Raw genomic sequence first — 20,267 nt, 5'->3', positions numbered from 1 at the left:
ATGAAACAGTACTTGTTGAAATGATAATGGCTGCATATAAGATGTGCTCTGCCCATTTTGTTTTATGGAAGTGAAAGCTGGGTATGTCAGGAGAAACATAAAAGTAAGATGAATGCAGAGCATGGGGTACATCAGAAGTATGTATAATGAAACAAGGATAGGATCAAGAATAAACAGATAATGTGGATTGAATATAAAAGTGTGTGATCGGTATAAAAGAAGTATGCTCAGGTGGTTTGGACATAGAGAGAGAATGAATGGGTATTGAGTTGCAAAACAAATACACAAAGGAAGAATGAATAGGTTGAGAGGAAGAGGAAGGCCAAAGAAGTGATGGGATGGAATTGAGAGATCCTCAAAAAGAGAGACATGCGAAATGTAAAGAATAAAGGGGAATTCATGAAATGGTATATGGATATGATGGAAGCAAGCATGGTTTACAAGGATAGAAAATAATAGAGAAAAATAGAGAATGGTGTTGGTAACTAAAATAAAACTATATTTCTTAGCTCATACCTTTAATTTTTTTTGTCTTACTACTTCTTTTATGCATTTATGCATAATGTTGCTGACCCCAAAGGAAATAGTGATGGCTATGTATGCATTGCATATATAGAATTATTATTTGCTTGGAAGTAGCTGGGCTCACAAATTCGTAGGGCTGCTATTTAGGCATTACCAAAAAGGGGACAAAAGGCAACATGGATTTCCATAGAAAATTAATAAGCTTATATGTAAATGCAAAGTTAGAAATAATTATTAGCTGAAATAGCTAATTAGCCCTTGCTTAGAATTCTGGGAGTTGAAATCCATAAATCTGTAGCACATTCAGATTAGGAAAGGCTATTCTAAGCTTTCTGTAAGTACTCAGCTTTTTAAATAATAAAATCTTGATGACTGATACTAGCTGATATTCAGCTGTTCTGATAAATAAGAAGACCAGACTGTAATGCATAGCACATATGGAGCAGATCTAGAGTTTGTTTTCAACTTCAGACTTAATTAGTGCCAGAAACAATATGCAATCAAATAGGTCTTGCTGGTCCTTTTTTTTTGCCTTTGAATCAGTGTTGATTCCTGGTGACTGCCTGGATTAGTCCTGCGGTTTTCTTGGCAAGATTTTGGAACTGGTTTGCCCTTGCTTGCTTTCTAGGGCTGAGAAAGGTGACTGACCCAAGATCACCCAGCTGGCTTTGTGCCTAAGGCAGGACTAGAACTCCCGGTCTCCTGATTTCTAGCCTGGTGCCTTAACCACTACACCAAACTGCCTCTATGCTGAGCATAATCATTGGGATATTTTGTTTCTTGTGCTAAGCTTTAAAACAAACAAAAATAATTCCTGCAGTTCCTACAGAAGTAGTTTTTCTCTGATCAGACAAAGAGAATATTGCCAGTTGAAGAAATCAAGATGCACTCCATAATATTTTTTCTAAACTAGCACAATAAATTCTCATTACAACTGCTGAAAACATGCTTAGTATGCTGTGAAAATACTCATCTAACCAGCATGAGAATTGCTTGTATTATACAAAGCATATTTCAGCATTTGCTTCTGAATAATTATGATGTATTCACTAACTTGTAGGTTCACTGTTTATTATTGTTGCTGTTTTATTATTGTTAGTATTAAATGACACGCTAATCAGAATTCCTTGTGAGTTGCCAATTGTTCTCTGTTGAAACTGAAGAAACAGATTGGAAACCTGTGCAAACACTCCCTCCATTACTGCTGTTTGACATAAAAGGAATATACATCAAGAGAGATACACCTACCATAGTTTAAGTAGTCCCCATAGAACATGGTCAGGTCTGCAAGGAGTTCCAGTGCTGTAAGGAGCACCTTCTCTTACCAATGTGTCCTTTATGTGCACAACGTAAATGGTCTGTGTACTTTGCACCAAACTGCCAGCCACCGTTATCTCAAAGTACTTAAAACATTGGAATCAGGGTTCAGTAAAAGGTGACAATTCATATTTCTTTGCAACTGTGTATATGGTGTTATTTCTGCAGCAGAGTATCTTAGAGAGCCTGACCAGTTGCTCAGGCAGAGAATGAAATCCAATTCTCATTACAACACAATTGGATTGATGACACTTTTAAAGTGGCCTTTTTGGTATACTTTCTTTTCTCCTGAAATTCCTGAATCTAATCAGGAAGGATGAAGGGCTGATTCTGTACCCAAGAGAAGGTAGTGACTCAAATTTGATTATATACTGCAGTCTTCCCCAGTCTGGCAACTTGAAGACATTTCCCATCATTTTCAGCTAGCAAGCCAGTATTATTTTCTGTATTTACCTTTCACTGGTACTTTTTTTTTACATTATCCAGTAGTATTTATTTCATTTGTTCTATCAGTAGGAAGACTAGAAAGAAAATAGTATTATAACAATGAGCTGTATTTGCAGCTCGGACTTAACTAGAACATTGGGATAAAAGCCTTTCTTTATATCCAGTTAAATCAGAAAACCTCTTAGATATGCAGTGCATATTTAGCTCTTTAACCTTTCTGGCCTTAGTTCTTTCCATGATTTGTGAGAACTTCTAGCTCTTCTACAGAAATCAAAATACTAGTCACCTTGTGAAGTTACAAGTCCTAACTCACAGGCAACCTCAAATAGTTTAGGAACAGAGGGAGGCACACCCTTTTTGAATCCCAAAGTAAAACATGTCTAAATAAATTGCTTTCCAAAGAAATATTAGGCAGAGGACTCCTATAGGTGAAACAAACTGTGGAAGAAGAAAAACATGGCTTGAATGACTATGTTAAGAAAAGCGAAAAATCCTTATTGAAGGAAGTCAATCAAAGCAAGCTTTTGAAAACAACAAAGGTGAAGGCTAAGTATAGAAAAGAAACAATTGAAAACCAATTTGTTAATTGGAAGAACAAGCCAATGCATGGCCAATACTCAAAGGACATAGAAGGAAAAGCCGATAAAACCCCCACATGAAGCTGGTTAAGATCAGGAGTGTTAAAGAAAGAAACTGAAGACTTTATTTTAGCATTTCAAGAACAAGCTTTGCTGACTAATTGCATGAAAGTGAAAATCATGTAACAAACAATAAATGTTACCTTTGTAGTGAAAAGAATGAAACAACTGACCATTTGATCAGCCGCTGCAGCAAAATTTCACAAACTTGCTATAAGCAGTGTCATGACCGAGTTGCCAAAATTAATCATTGGAAACTTTGCCAGAGGTTTGGATTGAATGTAGCAAAAACCACTACATAAAACCATCAAGTTGAGGAGGTTTTAGAAAATGAGCAGGGTAAGATCCTGTGGGACTTTAAAATCCAAAGAGCAAGGCACCTTGTTGTTCATAACATGCTTGATATAACAGTCACTGAAAAGAAGAAAGTCTGGTTCATTGATATTTGCTGTACCGGGTGATGCTAGGATTGAGGAAAAACAATCTGAAAAAAATTACAAAGTACTGTGTCTTGCAGATTGAAGTTGAATGCTTATGGAAAAAGAAATCTGCTGTTATACCAATTTTGAATTTATTGGACCTGAACACCCTATTGTTACAAAAAAATACCATGCTTGGAACTGCCTATATCCTCAGATGCTATTTTAATAATTCTTAGGTCCTTGGTTAGGACTTGAATTATTAAATTTTCACCCATCTTTGTGAATCTAATTGTAGATTACCCATACAATAATAATAATAATAATAATAATAATAATAATAATAATAATAATACCACCAACAGTGACATCTGCCTATCCCAGGTCCTTGGGAAGGACTCGATAGGTAGATAAAAATGCCAAATCCAGTCTAAACATCTGGCTGACCGTGCAACCAACCATGATAATAATAATAGAAGAAGAAATATGTTGCTGAGTTCAGGCAATTTGCTTTAGGAGGCAAAGTTTTACCGATGTCAAACTGCCTTTTCTGTTTTCTGAGATACCCCTTTAGGCTCTGGATGGTAGAACTGCCCTGCCTGAATCTCTCCACTATGTCCCACTAGGGCTCCTTGTCTGCTTGAACCCAACAGCCTGGCTGGCAATTCTGTATGGGATATATTTAAGCCACTTGGAGTTATTTGAAGAGGCACTGTGCTAATAATTGTAAAATAAATAAATGCCAGATTGTTTTCAAGGAGCTTATGGATCATCTCCTTATGGTCTGGGATAGAATCTTCCCCAGGATTTATGGCATTCTGAATAGTTTTGTAGCTTGTTGGATCCTGCTTTTTCTTATTTTTGGATAACATTTGCTCTCGTCCATCACTTGGCACTCTACCGGTTCACTAAGATTTTTCAAAGATAATTCACAAATATTTGGCTAGACTAATGATAATCTGCAGTAGTACATTTCTGGTCACCATTTGAATGAGGGAGGTGTCTTTTGACAAAGCAGCAAGGATGATTTCTGAGCAAGTGTATCAATTTTTTGAGTTGTTCTATTTATAATTTTCCAGTTTTAAAAAAATGGTTAAATAATTATTTATTTTGTGATGTTTCCTTATAGTGTTGTTTGGGTATATACTTTTTTTCAGTTAATTAGTTTGATATAATAAAATATATTTAAATATTGAATGTGGACATACCTGCATTGCCAGGGCTGAGGCACACTCTACCCCATACTTAAAACAAACTTGCCTCCTTGAAAAAAGAAGCCCACTTGATATCCTGTACTGAGACACATTTGCAAGTGGAAGCAAAGATTTCTGGAACAATAAACAATTTGGATGTGCAAATGGATAAGTTGTACTAAGCGTTTTCCCCAAAGTGGACTTTCTTAGGACTTCCAAGAATATGAATGATCTCTCCTTGGTTGTTTTTACTTATAATGACAAATAGAGGTATTTAGTTCCTATTGAGGCAAAGTAACTTCATAACCATATCTTCCAAATATTTATGGAAGTGGTTACTAGAGCTTATCTGTTTTAATATCAAAACGTTTTCTCATTTCATACAAATGGCAAGGAAAAAATAACAAATATACAGGATGGTAGCATTCTCTGAATATACATAGCTGGTCCAAGTATGTAAAAAAATGAAACTAAACTTAAAAATTTTTTTTTGATGCTTTGACCCAATGCACTGTTGGTGCCTTACTACTGCACCAAAGGGAGAACACATTGTGTTGTTCATTGGTCATTTTCCAAATTAAATTCATAATTGTTTTCTCCCTCAGCAGTAGGCATGAATGCCAATCACCTGCTCTCTGGTATCCACTGTCATAATTGGAATGGTGCAAGCAGGGAATCAAGAGGGCATTTATTAATTGAAACAGCTTTGCTAACATGGACATTGCTTAGAACAAATGTAGATTTCAAGTTCTAAGTGTCATCATGCTTTTGGAGACATAGGCTCACAATGGATGAAACTGATGAAATGCCCAAGCTCCAGTTTACTCTTATACATATATTTACAGTTAAGTTGTAGCATATATTTTAGATGTTTAATTTGTTCAGTTTTGTAAGGGTCTTTTGATGTTTTTTTGGGGGGGGGTGTCTCTTTTTTCCCTTTCATTTATTGGCTTGGTTTAGTTTTTATTTTTTGTTGTTCATTAATTGTTTTTAGTATTGTATGGCCCTTTTCCATTGGTTATGTTTTGTATTCTGGTATTCTGCTTATCTTTTGGAATCTTCTTACAATAGAAAATAAAGAACAAGAGAAAACTGTACAGGCCACCTAAAGTTTCAAATGTAATGAATGTAGAAATATATCCACTTTATAGCTATCAAACTCCAGCTATTACACCGATGTTAGCAAAACCATCCACTAAGTATTCCACTAATTGTGTTCCCTTTCAATATTGGAAATGTGGATGGGAACAGAGAAAAGCATTCTGCAGATTCTTCAGATCAAATGCTGCAGTCTGATGTGTAGGCTTATAGGTAGGGGAAGATATCTGTAATGGACCTCACAAAGTCAATAAACATGCTTGATTGAATGAGGTACTGTATGCTTTTATTTGATTAGCACATTTGGATTTTTGCACCATAATATCATTAATAGAGGCATCTTACATATAGCAGAAAAAAATTCTGCAGTGACATGTACATTCAATATTTTGAAAATAAAACAGTGATAAATAGCCATAGCACCATATATACGTACACCAAGGTTGCTCTTTGGCTAAATTTTTTTGCTTTCTTAAGCATATTGGTCAGAGGAAGATAGGCCCAACCCATGTTAGTTTATTGTAGTTTATCTGGGGGTAGCATAAGGATAGAGTTATCCACATTTGGGTAGAATTGCTGCATTTTAACAATGTGAATGAGTAGAGAATTGATGTTTAATTTTTAAGGTACCACAGGTGAAACACCAGTTTTTGCAAGAGGCTAAATGTAGTTACCCTTCTGGAACTGACAAAGTCCTGATGACATTCAGGAGGGTCCACAGAGTATTTCTGAAAGACTAGCTTTCTATTGCATAAATTTTCAGAGTCACTCTCTGTCATCTCAAGGTAAAATAGTGATATTCACATGTTCATGCCCTTCCAAAGAGGCAGGGCTAGCTCTAGGCTAAGGCTGAGTAGGTACTGTCCTAGGGACACCAAATTTTAGGGGGCACCAAAATTGAAAAGATTTCCCAAAAACACAATAAAAAAGTGAAAAGTAGTAGCGGCGCACTTTGTGAGTCAGCACACCTGCTTGAGGGTTAAATATAATTTCACAGTGTAAATAGGATGAAGATGTCCAAGAAAAAATTTAAAAACCATCTGGGGCTGAAAATCTGTAAAGCTCAAAAAGTCTAAGAAAAAAAGAAACAAGAGAGTGCCTTTTTGAAATTTCTAACAAAATCGGAAGATGAACCAAACCATAGAGGGTGCCAAATATGACTTTGGCTAGGGCACCAAAACGTCTAGAGCTGGCCCTGCAAAGAGGGAAAAGAAGCAGTAGACTATTAATATTACTTAGCTACTGCCCCCTTCGTTGTAATGAATGAAGTTGCTTCAAAATACCTTATGTTTCAGTGAAACATGGTTACTGAAATGTCACCCTCTCATGGACAGTGACTTTCCTTTATTCACAAACATTTAGTGAATTGCCACAGAAAGCACCATCTAGCCTTCAGTTTTAACAGGATAAGGCCATGTTCTCTTGCTAATTGTATTCTTCAGCTGGAAATTTCAGGATGAGTGACTGAAATTCAGGCACCTGAATCCAAACTCCTGCTCAGTGGAGAAATTCTAATTAAAGCATCCTCAGTATCTAGTAGGTTCTACCAGAAGACATCAAAGCCAGGGGAACCCACAATTTCTCTTGACAATTCGTTGCACTGTTGCTCTTACTGTTAGGAAATTTCTTCCTAACTTTCAACTAGAATCTATCTTCCTGTAACTTACTACCTTGTTCTTTACTCTATAGTAAGTATGTATATGTATGCATGTGTGTGTGTATGTATGTATGTGTGTACGTATGTCTATATGTATGTGTATGTATGTATGTGTATATGTATGTCTGTGTATGTGTGTGTGTATGTATGTATGCATATATAGAGAGAGAGGGAGTATAGAACTACCTTGTTTCTATCCTATACTGTCCTATACTCTGGGATGTTGGAGAAGAGATCTTCATCTCCATAAGGTACTTCAAAAATAGCATTATATGTTCTAATTGGGCACATTTAACATCGTCTATTGTTAAATATATCTAATTTCTCCAGCCTCTACTTGTCAACATTTTAGTTTCAACTCCCTGTCATCCACAGTGCCCTTCAATGCAGCTGTTCCAACTAGTCTGAATCTTTTTTAAAATGTGGTGTTTGGATGGTAAAATTTCAAGTTGACTATGAAAAATGGTAGATTTTTTTTTTAAACTAAGTGAATCAGGAACAAAATAAAGAATGAGATCCAGCATAAGTAAATATAAAGCAGTGAATGTTAGGGCTAAACCTCTGTTTGGATTTGCAATGACTGTGAATGCTAAAGAAAAGGTTCACTGAAAATCTTGATTCAGTATGCAGTGGCAATTTAAAATAAGTTTAGTTCTAAGAAAAAAAAAGGAAAACAATCATGCTTTTTTATAATTCTATAGTGCAGCCATATCTAGAACAGCTCTAGTTGTCCCAGAGCTTCAAGTACCTCAAAAAACATGAAAAATAATATTCTCCATGGCATATGGCATTCTCTGTCAGTGGATGTGGTGATTTGCACTAGCTTCAACGAATTTAGTAAAATATTAGGCATATTCACAGAATTGAAATGACTCTTAGTCACAGCTGAACTTCTTCTGCTCTTGGTAATAGACAATGAATTTTTCTCAACACTCAAATCTACTTTTCACTTCTTATTTTTCATATTACAAAATATATGAAACTTTGCAACTTTGAATTTTGCCAGCCTTGCCACCACTATGTTTTAATCCATGGAGCCTGGACACAGAGCAACTCAGAAATGAATCCAATGCGCTGGCATTATTTTGTTCAAAAGTTGAAAAATTAAGGAGTACTAGTACTCTAGGGGCACTGGAAAACTGATGGCAGGAAAACAGAAATGCTTTGGGAGAAGATTTTCCATTCTGTGACCACTTTATTCTTGACCTATCTCAGGCTTAGGAAAAGCCTGTATTCCCCAAGTGTTATTTGTTAACAATAAAAAGTCATAAGCTATGAAAAAACAGGGAAGCGGGGAGGGGTTCCTGAAATAATCTCTGCTCATAATGAAATAAACTCATGGAAAGAACTCTAGTGTTGCCTGTGAATCAGAAGATTCTTGTATTTTTATGAATGGAAGGGCATTTTAGCCTCTCAGGATTAGCCTGGGTGATACTGTCTAGTTGGCTTCTTATTAGTCTACTCTCAGAGGAATAATATATAGATCTATAACCCTGAATTAAAACAACTTGCAGGCAGAATCGGTTTGGTCTGGCCATAATACATTCCACGTGTCATTAGTCAGCCAGTATCAAATAAGTTAAAGAACTCTAATTAAAAAATATGTCTTTTCTTTACATTATACATAAAAGACGGTATGCATATATTTCCCATTTGATTAAAAAATCACCTTAATTTAAAAAAATAAATCAAGAGCAACAAAACTACTGTAAAAAAAAGAATAGCACCATTTCTCTGCTCCAGCTGAAGCAGCCCACACACGAATGATGTACGCGCACACACACACTCAAATGAACATATGCACCCACAAGCAACTGTGTTGCAAGCAGTAAAAATGGCAGCAAGATGATTCTCAGACCAAATGCTTGCCAGGTGTATATCTAAGACCTCATGCAGGCTAAGAAGGGCAGAAAGCCTGAAAGGCTGCAACTCTTCTTTTCTTCAGTATGTCAGTTCTCCAAACTCACTTCAGCATTTATACAGCTTTGTTTCTCTCCACTGTGCTACTACCTGCCAAAAAAAAAAAAAAGATGGTGAAAAGTCATGGAGAGCTACAATATTTACACCTATACTGAAGAGTAAGTACTTCATGGGATGCTTTGGCAATTCCTACCTGTATCTGCCTGGGGCTTGCAGTGGAGTTCACAGTCCTCTTTGGAGCTGAAGCGGTTGGAATTCCCTCCGCAGCCACTGTAGAGAAAGGGCCGACATTCCAATACTTTCTGGTTATAGTACCATCTTAGGGTGTATTTGCTGCAGGTGCCCTCTTCCAGATGCAAGGTGCACAGGTCAGCTGGAAAAAAAAATAACCATGAGGGTGAAACCGGCCGTGAAACATTAGCTTATCTAAGGCATAAGAGTGCTAGCTTAGACATGACACTTAGCCGCAATTCAACAGAAATATGGCCCATTCTTTCTAATGCTCCGGATAGAATTGTACTGCAAGATATTACAAGAATAGGATGGAAAGAAGCCAGACACAGTTACACTTTGTATATACCCATTCCGCTATTTATCCTAAAGACCAATGCTGAGCAGAAGTCTAATGTTAGTCAACTTTAGCTATCCCAGTTTATGACACAGTGTTCACATATTATCTATACACTTCATTTTTTTTTTCTTCTGAAGAGAGAAACGATATGGTTTAATAAAATTACTGATTATGGGGATTGCCTCTAACAGCACTGATGTAGAATCAATGTTCTTAGTAGACCACACTCTCAGATTGCTATTATAGAGTGATTTGATCCAAATTTTCACTAGTGTATTAACGGTGGTAGCATGTATTTTGAATGCACAGGATTATTGCTCCTCAGATGCAACATGAAATGCAAGGGAATGATCCAATGTGAAGTGCACAGAGATTGATCCACAGGTTCTTTTTGGAGGGATGCACAGCTTTGTGTCAAAAATATTGTAAGGACATTGAGATCTTCCTAGTATGTGAAGGTTGGCATCATGTCTTGATGTGCACTGTTGATAAGAGGATTCCTAATGCATTGTAAGTGGCTCCCCATCATCAGTCCATGCACATAGAGGCAATCCATTCGATAAAGATTAGCAAGTAATGCTGCCTTTTCCAAATTAACAGTATGACTTTTGATTGGTACACATAAGTTGTCTCTCTTCAGTTGAATGAAATCCTCTTTTGTCTTGAAGTTTTCTTTTATCACAAGCATGTTGATTTATTCTTCCAGGGTACTAAACGGATCAAGGCCCTACTGAAGAAATACAGCTATGGAAGTTGTTAATGCTGGTACCTCCGCAAACTCAAATCTTCCAAATGACATACTTTCCCACCATGAAATTCACTTCCTCTTCTAAAAGAAGTATGATATTTGACTCTGCTACCAAGTACCAATTCTAATTAACGTACCACACCACCTCCAGATTTATCGAGTCTGGTAAACATCCTGCTTTTTTCCTCCTGTTTCAGTTGGCAACAAGTCAGATCATGAGAAAAGTCTAGGCAGGCCATATGTTCCATATTTTAGCCTACAGGATCTGTTTTATTATTAGAAGTTGGGAATAAATGGAACTGAATCTGAACAAAAAAGGTTTCTTTGACATCCAGTAGCTCTGCTGCTTTCCTTCCTCAGAAAGAACTCTCTTTGGTCATCTATGCTTGGGGATGCTTTGAGGCTCATCACTTCCACCCCAAGGAGCAAACTACCGGTTTACAAAGTCATGGCCCTAGGAGAAATTTCTGGCCTCTGAATGGATCTCTTCCCACTCATAACAACAACAACAACAGACGGAATAGAATGGTGAGGACACAGAACAGTGGATATTTCTGGGATAAAAGAAATGAAAGGTTTATTATAGCAATACCTTCTCAATTTAAAAGGGGGAAGGGAACTATCGTTATTATCTCAGCCTAATCTCACTATCCATAGGCACTTTCAGATTACAAGCTGTGAAACCAAATCTTGCAAAAAATTTTAAAAATCCACTAGAAATGTACTTGCGATTTAGGAAAAAAGGTGATAACAGAATCAGGTACTTTTTGGTGCCAACCTATTACTGGCTTCTTTTAATAAGGTAGAAGTTAAATATTCTCCTGGGGCATGCAATTAATTGATAGTCTTCTCTTGGTGTAATGCTGCTCAGAAGATGCCAATTGCATATACATTTCATGCTGGACTATCGATCATATGAAAAAATGAATTAGTTATTACGAACAACAGTTATTCAGGTTAAACAATATTTGCTGGTTGCAAATATAATCCAAATATTCCTTTTCTCAATCATGATAAGGAAAATTCTTTACTTATAAACCCTATTTTACAGTTATTTGCTTTTACTAGATGGCAAGAACAGGAATAATATTGTTAGGCAACTTCAGGCAAAGAATATTTTATTTTGCAGAGAAAAATGTTGTTTAAGCTTTGCTAAAAAAAAATCTTTTCCAAGATTGCCAGCTAGTGGTCAAAGTAAGGAATATAGGACTAGGGTCAGACAACAGGCCTTCCCTTTAATGGCCCCAGGCTTTCCCCAGAGATAAGTGAGGGACCCTCCCAACTTGCATTTCACAAGGTGGAAAACACATTCATATTCTGCCATGCCTTTGGCCCTAACTGATTGATTGTGGGCATTTCATCTTACTATCTATGTTATATTTAAAAAAAAAAATCTTGTTATTTTCTGCTTTTCTTGAACACTACTCAGAATTTTGTAATTGGGATAATTTAGAAATATTTTAAATTATTGCATACATATATACACACATAAAAAGAGTAGCTTATAACAAAATTATCCTCTATATAGATAAAGGTTCTAGTTAAGCACCACTCCTTTTAACCATATGGAAGCATCCATCTAGTTTTCTTTGTAACAGTATGGAAATGGTTTTTCACTGCCCATCTATGGGATTTTGTTTTGACCTTCTTCCAGTCTAACCCAGAATGCTGGGATTGTCTAGTGTGTCCCATGCAAGTACTAGCCAAATCTGACCTGTTTATCTTTTTCAGACTCAGCCAAGGTCAATTAGGTAGAGTGGATTTAAAGCCATTACTTATTTCATAGAAGTTATCAAGCAGTCTACGGATGATTGCACTTTTACTAATCACTTCCCCAATTTTCAAAAGGAGCTCAGTATTCTAACCTTTTACTATCCACAGAGAAAGCCACAAGCACACGCCAATTCTTCAAACACACATCAGAGATTGATGCAACTCACCATCCCTCAACATAGGGCTCTCAGTCCCATCTGCTACCAGGCCCTCTTCATAGTCTTCCTCTGCATAGACATACTCATACTCAGATCCATCTGCTTTCAGTATGTTTCGTTCCTGGCCCCCTACAAAACAGAGATAGTTAGCTCAAAAGGTCTCATGTAAGGAAAACTGGATGGCAAGGAAGGAACAACAAACATGTTGAGTCCATAAGGTGGGGCATATTTACAACTATACCGTATACCTAGAATGGATTATTTATTTATGTAGGTATTAAATTTGTAGGCCACCTAATTCCAAAACAACTTTATAGATTAAAAAACAGAAGGAAAACAACATTATAAAAAGAGCAGCAAATTGACATGGGAAACAAAAAAACACCCCCCACTCCAAATCAGCCCCAGCCTAAAGGGGCCTATTAAATACCCTAACCCAAGGCCTGGGAAAAGAGCTAACTTGAAGGTGGGTATGGTGGGGGCCATATGAATCTCTGGGGGATGCTGTTCATCAGTGTAGCTGGACGAAAGTGCAACCTGTAATAATATTGCAGATGTTGCACTGACTTTGTTAAGTAAAGCAAGAAATGCATCTTATTGTATAATCTGTATATTTGCATCTCTTCTGAGCAATATAGGATATTTCCTGAAAAATAAGCACTGTAGTATAGGAACACATGCAACTTCATGTATCCTGGGGCATGAAATCTCAACTTCCCAGAAAGAATGTCTTCTGGCTTGCCTTTGGCAAGTTCTTAATGATCAGTCCTTTTTTACCATGAACTGGTTAAGGCACAGCTTAGGTAAATTATTCTAAACAAGAAACTCAACATTGAATGTAGAAAATTTTATCCTAAAATTGATTTAAGCATCCAGCTGCATAGTCTGAAGTTCAACTAGACATCTTAATCTGTAAGTGTACCTAAATGTTATAGTGCATTTACTCTACTGCATTTTGAGATCTTATTCTCAGCAAGTCTTACAGGACAGATTCAGAAAGATTCCACAGGCTTATGGAATCTGTCATTATGGAGCTCATCCCCTACAATATGGTAATTTTTATAGAGAATCCCATAACCAGTTGATTGTAGCCCACATCCCTTATCAAACTTGTTTTCTGGGCAACCAGGTTGTCCATTATGTCTATCATCTTTTGTCTGACTGGGACTCCAAAAATGTTCCACATTGCCAAATTTTCTACAATAGCTTGTAGAATTTGCCTGCAGTTCATACCTCATTAATTTCTCTGTAATTATGTTAGCCGGCTGCCTGAAAATATCTATATATCTATATACTGTATATCTCTCTCTCTATCTCTCTCTCTATCTATCTATATTCAGGCAGCCGGCTAACATAATTACAGAGAAATTAATGAGGTATGAACTGCAGGCAAATTCTACAAGCTATTGTAGAAAATTTGGCAATGTGGAACATTTTATATATATTTTTGGCAATTTTATTACATTGATAAGGCTGCCTTACTCTATTATGACTCTGGGCAGTATACAATAACATTGTTCCTAAAATACAATCAAAAACTCCAAGTGTGCAGAAGAAAAACAGCCATTCTAAAACAATAAAATACACAGGAACCATCAACTACTCTAACCCAAAGCCTGGGGAAAGAGCCAGGTTTTCAAGGCTCTTTTAAACATGACCACAGTGGAGGCCAAACAAATCTCAGCAGGAATGATTTTCCAGAGGGAAAACAGAGAAGACATGCTTCCTGGGTCCCATCAGATGACATTCCTTAATGGAAGAGACTGAAGCATGCTAACTCTGCTTGATCATATAGGCCAGGCAAAAACTACGAAAGGCAGATGGTCCTTTAGATAACCTGGCACTTTGTAGGCGATAGCCAGTACTTTGAATTGTACCTGGAAGCCTACTGGTAACTACTGCAGTTCACAGAGCAAAGGTGCTAGACAGGCATGAGAAGATATGTTCAATATTGCCCATTCTGGACCAGCTGCAGCTTCTGAGTGGTTTTCAAGGGCATCCCCAGATTATTGTAGGGCACTATAAATTATGAATGTCAATTGGCTTGATGGCTACTTTTTTCTGCATTTTTATATTTCTTCTTGATTTTATACTGTTGTATTTTACATATTATTTGTTCTATTTTATCTGTCATATTGGTCATTAATAAAGAAATGAAGTGAGCAACATTCCATCACTACTTCTTATTCTTACTTCTCCTGGGGTCTATCTTTGGAATGGTATATGAATCCACCTTCCTTTTCCTAAGCTATTATATTATGTCATGCTCTCATTTTACAAGATTTTATGGGTCTTCCTTCCCGCGCCCTCTCTTTTTACACAGGATACATCCTGTGTGGTGTTTTTACTTGTATTGACCACCAAGTGCCAGTCTTCCTTCCACTGAAAGCAAAAGGTAGAACACAACCGGTTGCATTCTATTTGGAACTTGTCAGATATACATAGCCTCTGATCTTACAATGGAATTCAAGCTGTTATTATGGGGTGCAATTTCCAGTAGAGGGTTTGAAGCCTATATTAAGATCTGGGGCTACATGCACCTGACAAGTTCCAAATAGAACAAAGCTGATCATGTCCTGCCTCTTGCTTCCAACAGAAGGGTGGATTGTCACTCCGATAATGCCTGGCTTGCAAATTATACTCTGCTTTGGAATTACAAAATGGAATGAAAAAAAGGTGAAACCACTTAATTCTTGAAAGGAGAGTGTGACAGCAAACATTTTATGCATACTAACATCAGAAATCCTGCAATGAGTGCAAGAAAAAAAAAGGAGACAAAATTACAAAGGAAAAAGACTCACCTTCCTCTTCCTCAGCATGGGACAACCTAAGCACGGGGATTATTTGAGCGTTACCGGATGGGAGTGGTTGGGTGGATGGATAGTTGGGGAGGTTACCTGGGAAGAAGAAGTCACAGTGCAAACCTCAACAAGCACACGGCTGGCATAAAAATAATTGGCACACGGTTCAGAGGAGAAGCCTCTAGCCAGAGTTCAAGAATCTTCAGAAAATATATCTCCTTTGACCCTTTTCTATACAAGTTAGTGAGTAATAAATTATGGAAGTAGGGTAGAGACAGTTCTCAAATAACATTTATGTAATAAGTAATTAATTAATCTTTTTCATGCAAAAGCTCTCTTGGAAATCAGAACAGACATTATGGATGAATTTTAAACCAACTTTGTTTGAATGGAAAAATCTTGGATGCTGGCAAATTTGGGTGGCTTGAAACACTGCATAACAATACACAATGCAGGCTACTAGTTTAGCATCAATGGATTGTTTTAACCTAGTGAAACAAATAAGCACAACATACTTATTCTCCAAGGTATGCAGCTTTTGTCATTAGCTGATTGAAAAAATGCTGATTTCATGCACAAAGATAATCATGGAAGCTAAAATGTTTGTAAACTGTGTAATCTTCCTATACTTTAAATAATTCAATTCTGATAATAAGTCCCTGAATATAGTGAACCAGTTGATTCATCCTGCTGTCTAGTTTTCTCTCCTAGAAACATTTTTTACATGGCACACTAATTGCTATGGCATCTCTTGGAGTATTTTCTGTAGATGGGCTTCCTCTGTCTTCTAAACCACCTGTTAGGAGACTCTGCCTACAGAGTTTTTTTTCTTCTGCTTCTTGCATGCATCTCTCATGCACCTTTTTTTTTTCTTTTTCTTTTTTTTGAGAAAAATGTTTATCCAGAGATTGGCTGCCAATTTTTCTAGTCTGCTAATTACTGTGTTTCAACAGATGGAGTGTTGTTTTTCAACCTAGAAAATTAGGAATTCCAGCTCTTCTGTCACCAAACTAAGTCCAAAGTAGAAGACTTGAAATTGGAAATATGAATCTTTGTGAAGCACTGAAAAAGCAGACCTAGCAGGAATATCTGAGACCTGAAGCAAAAAAGTAGCAAGGGTGGGATGGCTACTTAACTTTCTTTCACCTGCAACTTCCCCTTTATTCCTACTCCCTGCCTAATTGCCCTATACGTGCATGAATGCCATGGTAGGTTGGAGCGTAGGATAAAACAGCATTCCTAATCTTCTATTTCACTCCTCACAATAATCATAGTTCTCTTCTCACTTTTCACATGTGTGGTGGAGAGCAGGGTCTCTCAAACATTTATTTTAACCTTGAAAACTTATAACTCAGTTTCTACTTCCTGTTTCTAAAATCAGTTTGCCTAGCTACTTGTGGCCAAGCTGAATGAGATTTTTAAAACAAACTTATCCCAAACAAACAAACAAACACTGAATATTCAAGACAGGATGGAACATTTTGCTAGACAAATATTATTTGTTCAAGTGAAAGAAAGAAATCAGCAAGGCTAGGTTGCCAGGACTCAACAGCACAGCTATTACACAGGAATGAGGCCAGTCATCCAGGGATCTTTTACTTCCTCATCTCATTCTGTTGACTCTGCATTCCTCAAAAGTTGTGCATATCTGGGAGCATTTATCGGTGATATGCTGGATGCCTCTTTATTATTGGCTCAGATTACAAGCACTGCAGAGAGGGAGACAGTTCATAATAATTGAAAATACTTACGGCGTTCAGGAAGAGAGAACTGGCCTCCACAAGCTGAAATGAGAAACAGAGAGACAGTCCATTCACCAGGACACTCATTCTGTGATTAGACTGTCCACCAGTTTTTAAACAGAAATACAGCCTTAGGTAGGGGATAAGGGTCATTATTTTTTTCAGAGGAGTTTCAAGGGGAAGCAGGAGTTTTTTCGCAATTTGAATGCCCCAACTTTCTATAAACCTATTGAACTGTAGGAACAACAGATGTCCTTTTATCTCCTTTCAGGTCTCTACATAACTTGCATCCTATTGGTTAGATCAGTGTTTCTCAATGTCAGCAAGTTTAAGATGTGTGGACTTCAACTTCCAGAATTCCCCATCTGGCATGCCAGCTGGGGAATTCTGGGAGTTGAAGTCCACATGTCTTCAAGTCGTTGAGGTTAAGAAACACTAGGTTAGACTGATGCTATCAGGGCTGTTGATACTTTCTCAATTCACTTCATGGTTTCTTTTGACTTTGATCTGTTCAGTTCAGGTTCTCACTAATTTGCTCTTTCTCCATAACAGAGGGGGCACACAAAAAGCACTTAGCTGGTAACTTAGGCTTTCCCATCACTAAGTTAGTTCCTAAATAAAGTTTATCCTTATTTTCTTTCACATTAAGTACCAGCCTCAACAGTACTTTTTTTTACAAGTTACACTTTAGGATTTCTCTTTACAAACATTCTTCCTCCTGAGAAAAACCTCTTGCTTGACCAACAAGTTTGAGGCAAGTATTTCACTTTCCTTCCAAACTACTTTCCCTACAGAAACTTTCTCTAGCTCTGGTATATCCTCTATAGAAAACAATCCAGAAGTATCTAGATTTTTTTTCTTCAAAAGCAACTGAATATGGGGCAGGGGTACATTTTAAATAGCCCCGGAGGAAACAGTACAACACCGCAAATCCTCCCCACTGCTGCAAACATGTCTACAACTTCTCCAATAAGCACACATCTATTTTTTTTAAAAAAATGGAAGAGACCCTAATCCCAGATTTCTAATCAAATGGGTGATTTGACTCAAATGACACACTCCTAAACAGAGAGTCTGAAAAACATATGGCATAGCTATGCTTCAGTGTCAGCCAGGGCAGCTTATCTGAACAAAATTGTTTACAAGGAAATGGGAATATAGATAAGAAGAGCTTAGAGGGAAAATGGCAGGGCTGAAGGGTCCTGTTAGCTGTAGGTGAGGCCTTACCACAATGTTGACTCATCTCTTGCCTGACAAACTGTCGGACCTCTTCTTCCTGCAAAAAACACAATGCAAATAATACTGAGCTAAACTGCTTTACATTCATTCATTTATTTATTGAGTGCACAGATACTCCATTGCAATCCAAACTGACTCTCAGCAGTTAATTATAAAGTGATAATATTTTATTTATTAGATTTATATAGTCTAATATTATTTATTTTATTTTATGACTATTTATTTACTTATTATACTTATATACTGTAGCTGCCCTTATTATGCATAACCCCGGGCAGCTTACAAACAGCAATAAAACTGCAAAAAACATACAACTATCACAAAAACTCACAGTGCCCCCCAAAACAACACCCCCACCACATCAATCAACAACTTTACTGAGCTCCAGCTACACTGTACCACAAAGCTTGTGGGAAGAACCAGCTCTTCAAGGCTTTCTAGAAGGAGAGGAGGGTAGGGGCCTGCCAGATCTCAGGGAGAAGGGTATTCCAAAGGGCAGGGGCCACTCCCAAAGAGGCCCTGTCTAGGCCTCCCATAAATGTGGAGAATAATCCCTTTCATTTCCTTCATCAAAACATTCCAAGGCAGCATCCAGGTCAAAGCAGAAAGACAAAAGACAGACTTCGAAAAGTCTGGAATGTAAGCAATCAAATAGACTGCTTAATTGAATGTAATTTTTGGTAAAGGAAAAACAAACTGCTGCTGCAGCTATCTAAAATGAATTTAGGAATACACAAATCCCAACCCTGTCTCAGGATTCTGATTCAGAATGTTACTGGCCTTCAGAGTCATTCATGGTAGAAAACTGGCACAAACAATAAACAAATATTCTCAGGCCAGTGTAGTGGAAAGGTCTTTTTCCTCACCGTCATGCCAGGTACTCCTTTTTCTCCTCTTTGGCCATTAAGCCCTGGACTTCCCTGCCAACAAACAAAAAAAGAAGTTACTAAGTCAAGAGCATTTGGAGCTGAAAAATATGCTCATTTGGAGGAATATCTGAGCTATGAGTTTTCATTTATTTAAAAAACATATAAGGCTCTATAAATAAAGTTGGATAATGACAAGAGCAAATGAGCTTGACGTCATTCCAATTTAGACTGGGGTCACACACAAGGCTAAGCCATGGATTATTAAGTAAATAACAATAGGTTTAAATAACATGCCCAACCATCTTCTGTCAAACTGGATGGTTATCAGTGAATATGTGAACCTAAGGGTTTCTGGCCAATCTAGCAGAAGCAGAAGCAGTTAAACTTTACAATTATATATTGCATAGCCAGGACATATTTGGAAAAATATTCAGATATATCCAAATAGCTGTCAAGCTGGAGTTTGCTCATCCCTCCTTAATTCAGGGAGATGGTGGGGGAGAGGGGGCAAGCATTCTGGTAAGTAAAGATAGTCCACAATGTATTTACAAACCTGTTCTCCCCTTTCTCCAATCATGCCTGGTGCTCCTGGGGCTCCTACAACTGATTCACCCGGGGGGCCTCTTTCACCCTGTAACAGGAAATCAAACACATCTATCATTTCATAGGGCTGGCAGCCCCGCTAGCCCTTCCTTCCTCCCTCCCTCCCTGAAACTGTATTTTGAAGAGGTACATTTTATCAACCTCTACCACTGTGTGCCACTCTTGTTGAATAATGCTAATGACATTAGTCATGATATATCATGATACTAATGGTGCCATATAACACAACTCCTGCCCTCTCCTGGGCTATTTTGTAACACCTTAACAGTTTTGTTTAATTTTAAGTTTTATTGCTTTCAAGAGGGCGATCTGCCCTCTTTTTATTTCTTAGGAAAAATGGAAAAGAAGAAAATATGTTAAGGAAAATGGGTTCAAAGTTGGGGATCTCTCCTTTTTAAAAAAAACTTAGGTTAGTGTGTCATGTGTCCTTGTGTGGAACTGGTGCATAACCTCAGAGCACTCTGGACTCACAGCTCCTGCTCAAGGAGCAGGTGACAGCTGTGGCCAACATGGCTTTGCAGTTATGTCTGGTGCACCAATTACAACCAG

At 37.5% G+C, this 20,267-nt stretch overlaps 2 protein-coding genes across 2 annotated transcripts in view; both read right to left on the bottom strand.

The window, feature by feature from the left end:
- Positions 1-1,859, bottom strand: part of COPG1 (coat protein complex I subunit gamma 1) — a 31,259-nt gene extending 29,400 nt beyond the window's left edge. Inside the window, exon 1 of the mRNA XM_015890306.3 lies at positions 1,774-1,859. Coding sequence (XP_015745792.1) covers positions 1,774-1,801 — 28 coding nt within the window. The 5' untranslated portion in view covers positions 1,802-1,859. The remainder of the gene's footprint in view (positions 1-1,773) is intronic.
- A 4,053-nt stretch (positions 1,860-5,912) lies between these two features.
- The window catches only part of COL7A1 (collagen type VII alpha 1 chain), a 137,018-nt gene continuing 122,663 nt past the window's right edge, over positions 5,913-20,267 (bottom strand). Inside the window, exons 114-121 of the mRNA XM_025175014.2 lie at positions 19,669-19,746; positions 19,113-19,166; positions 18,235-18,283; positions 17,017-17,049; positions 15,266-15,361; positions 12,474-12,593; positions 9,408-9,587; positions 5,913-9,304 (exon numbers count right to left, since the gene is read on the bottom strand). Of these exons, the coding sequence (XP_025030782.2) occupies positions 9,270-9,304; positions 9,408-9,587; positions 12,474-12,593; positions 15,266-15,361; positions 17,017-17,049; positions 18,235-18,283; positions 19,113-19,166; positions 19,669-19,746 (645 nt within the window). The 3' untranslated portion in view covers positions 5,913-9,269. The remainder of the gene's footprint in view (positions 9,305-9,407; positions 9,588-12,473; positions 12,594-15,265; positions 15,362-17,016; positions 17,050-18,234; positions 18,284-19,112; positions 19,167-19,668; positions 19,747-20,267) is intronic.

Source organism: Python bivittatus, unplaced genomic scaffold, assembly GCF_059951505.1.
Source record: "Python bivittatus isolate LINGU-HERP-01145 unplaced genomic scaffold, Pbiv_v1 ctg000080_np1212, whole genome shotgun sequence".
Classification (NCBI taxonomy): Eukaryota; Metazoa; Chordata; class Lepidosauria; order Squamata; family Pythonidae; genus Python; species Python bivittatus.
Note: the sequence above shows the minus strand (reverse complement) of the source record. Positions and strands in the feature narration are given on the sequence as shown.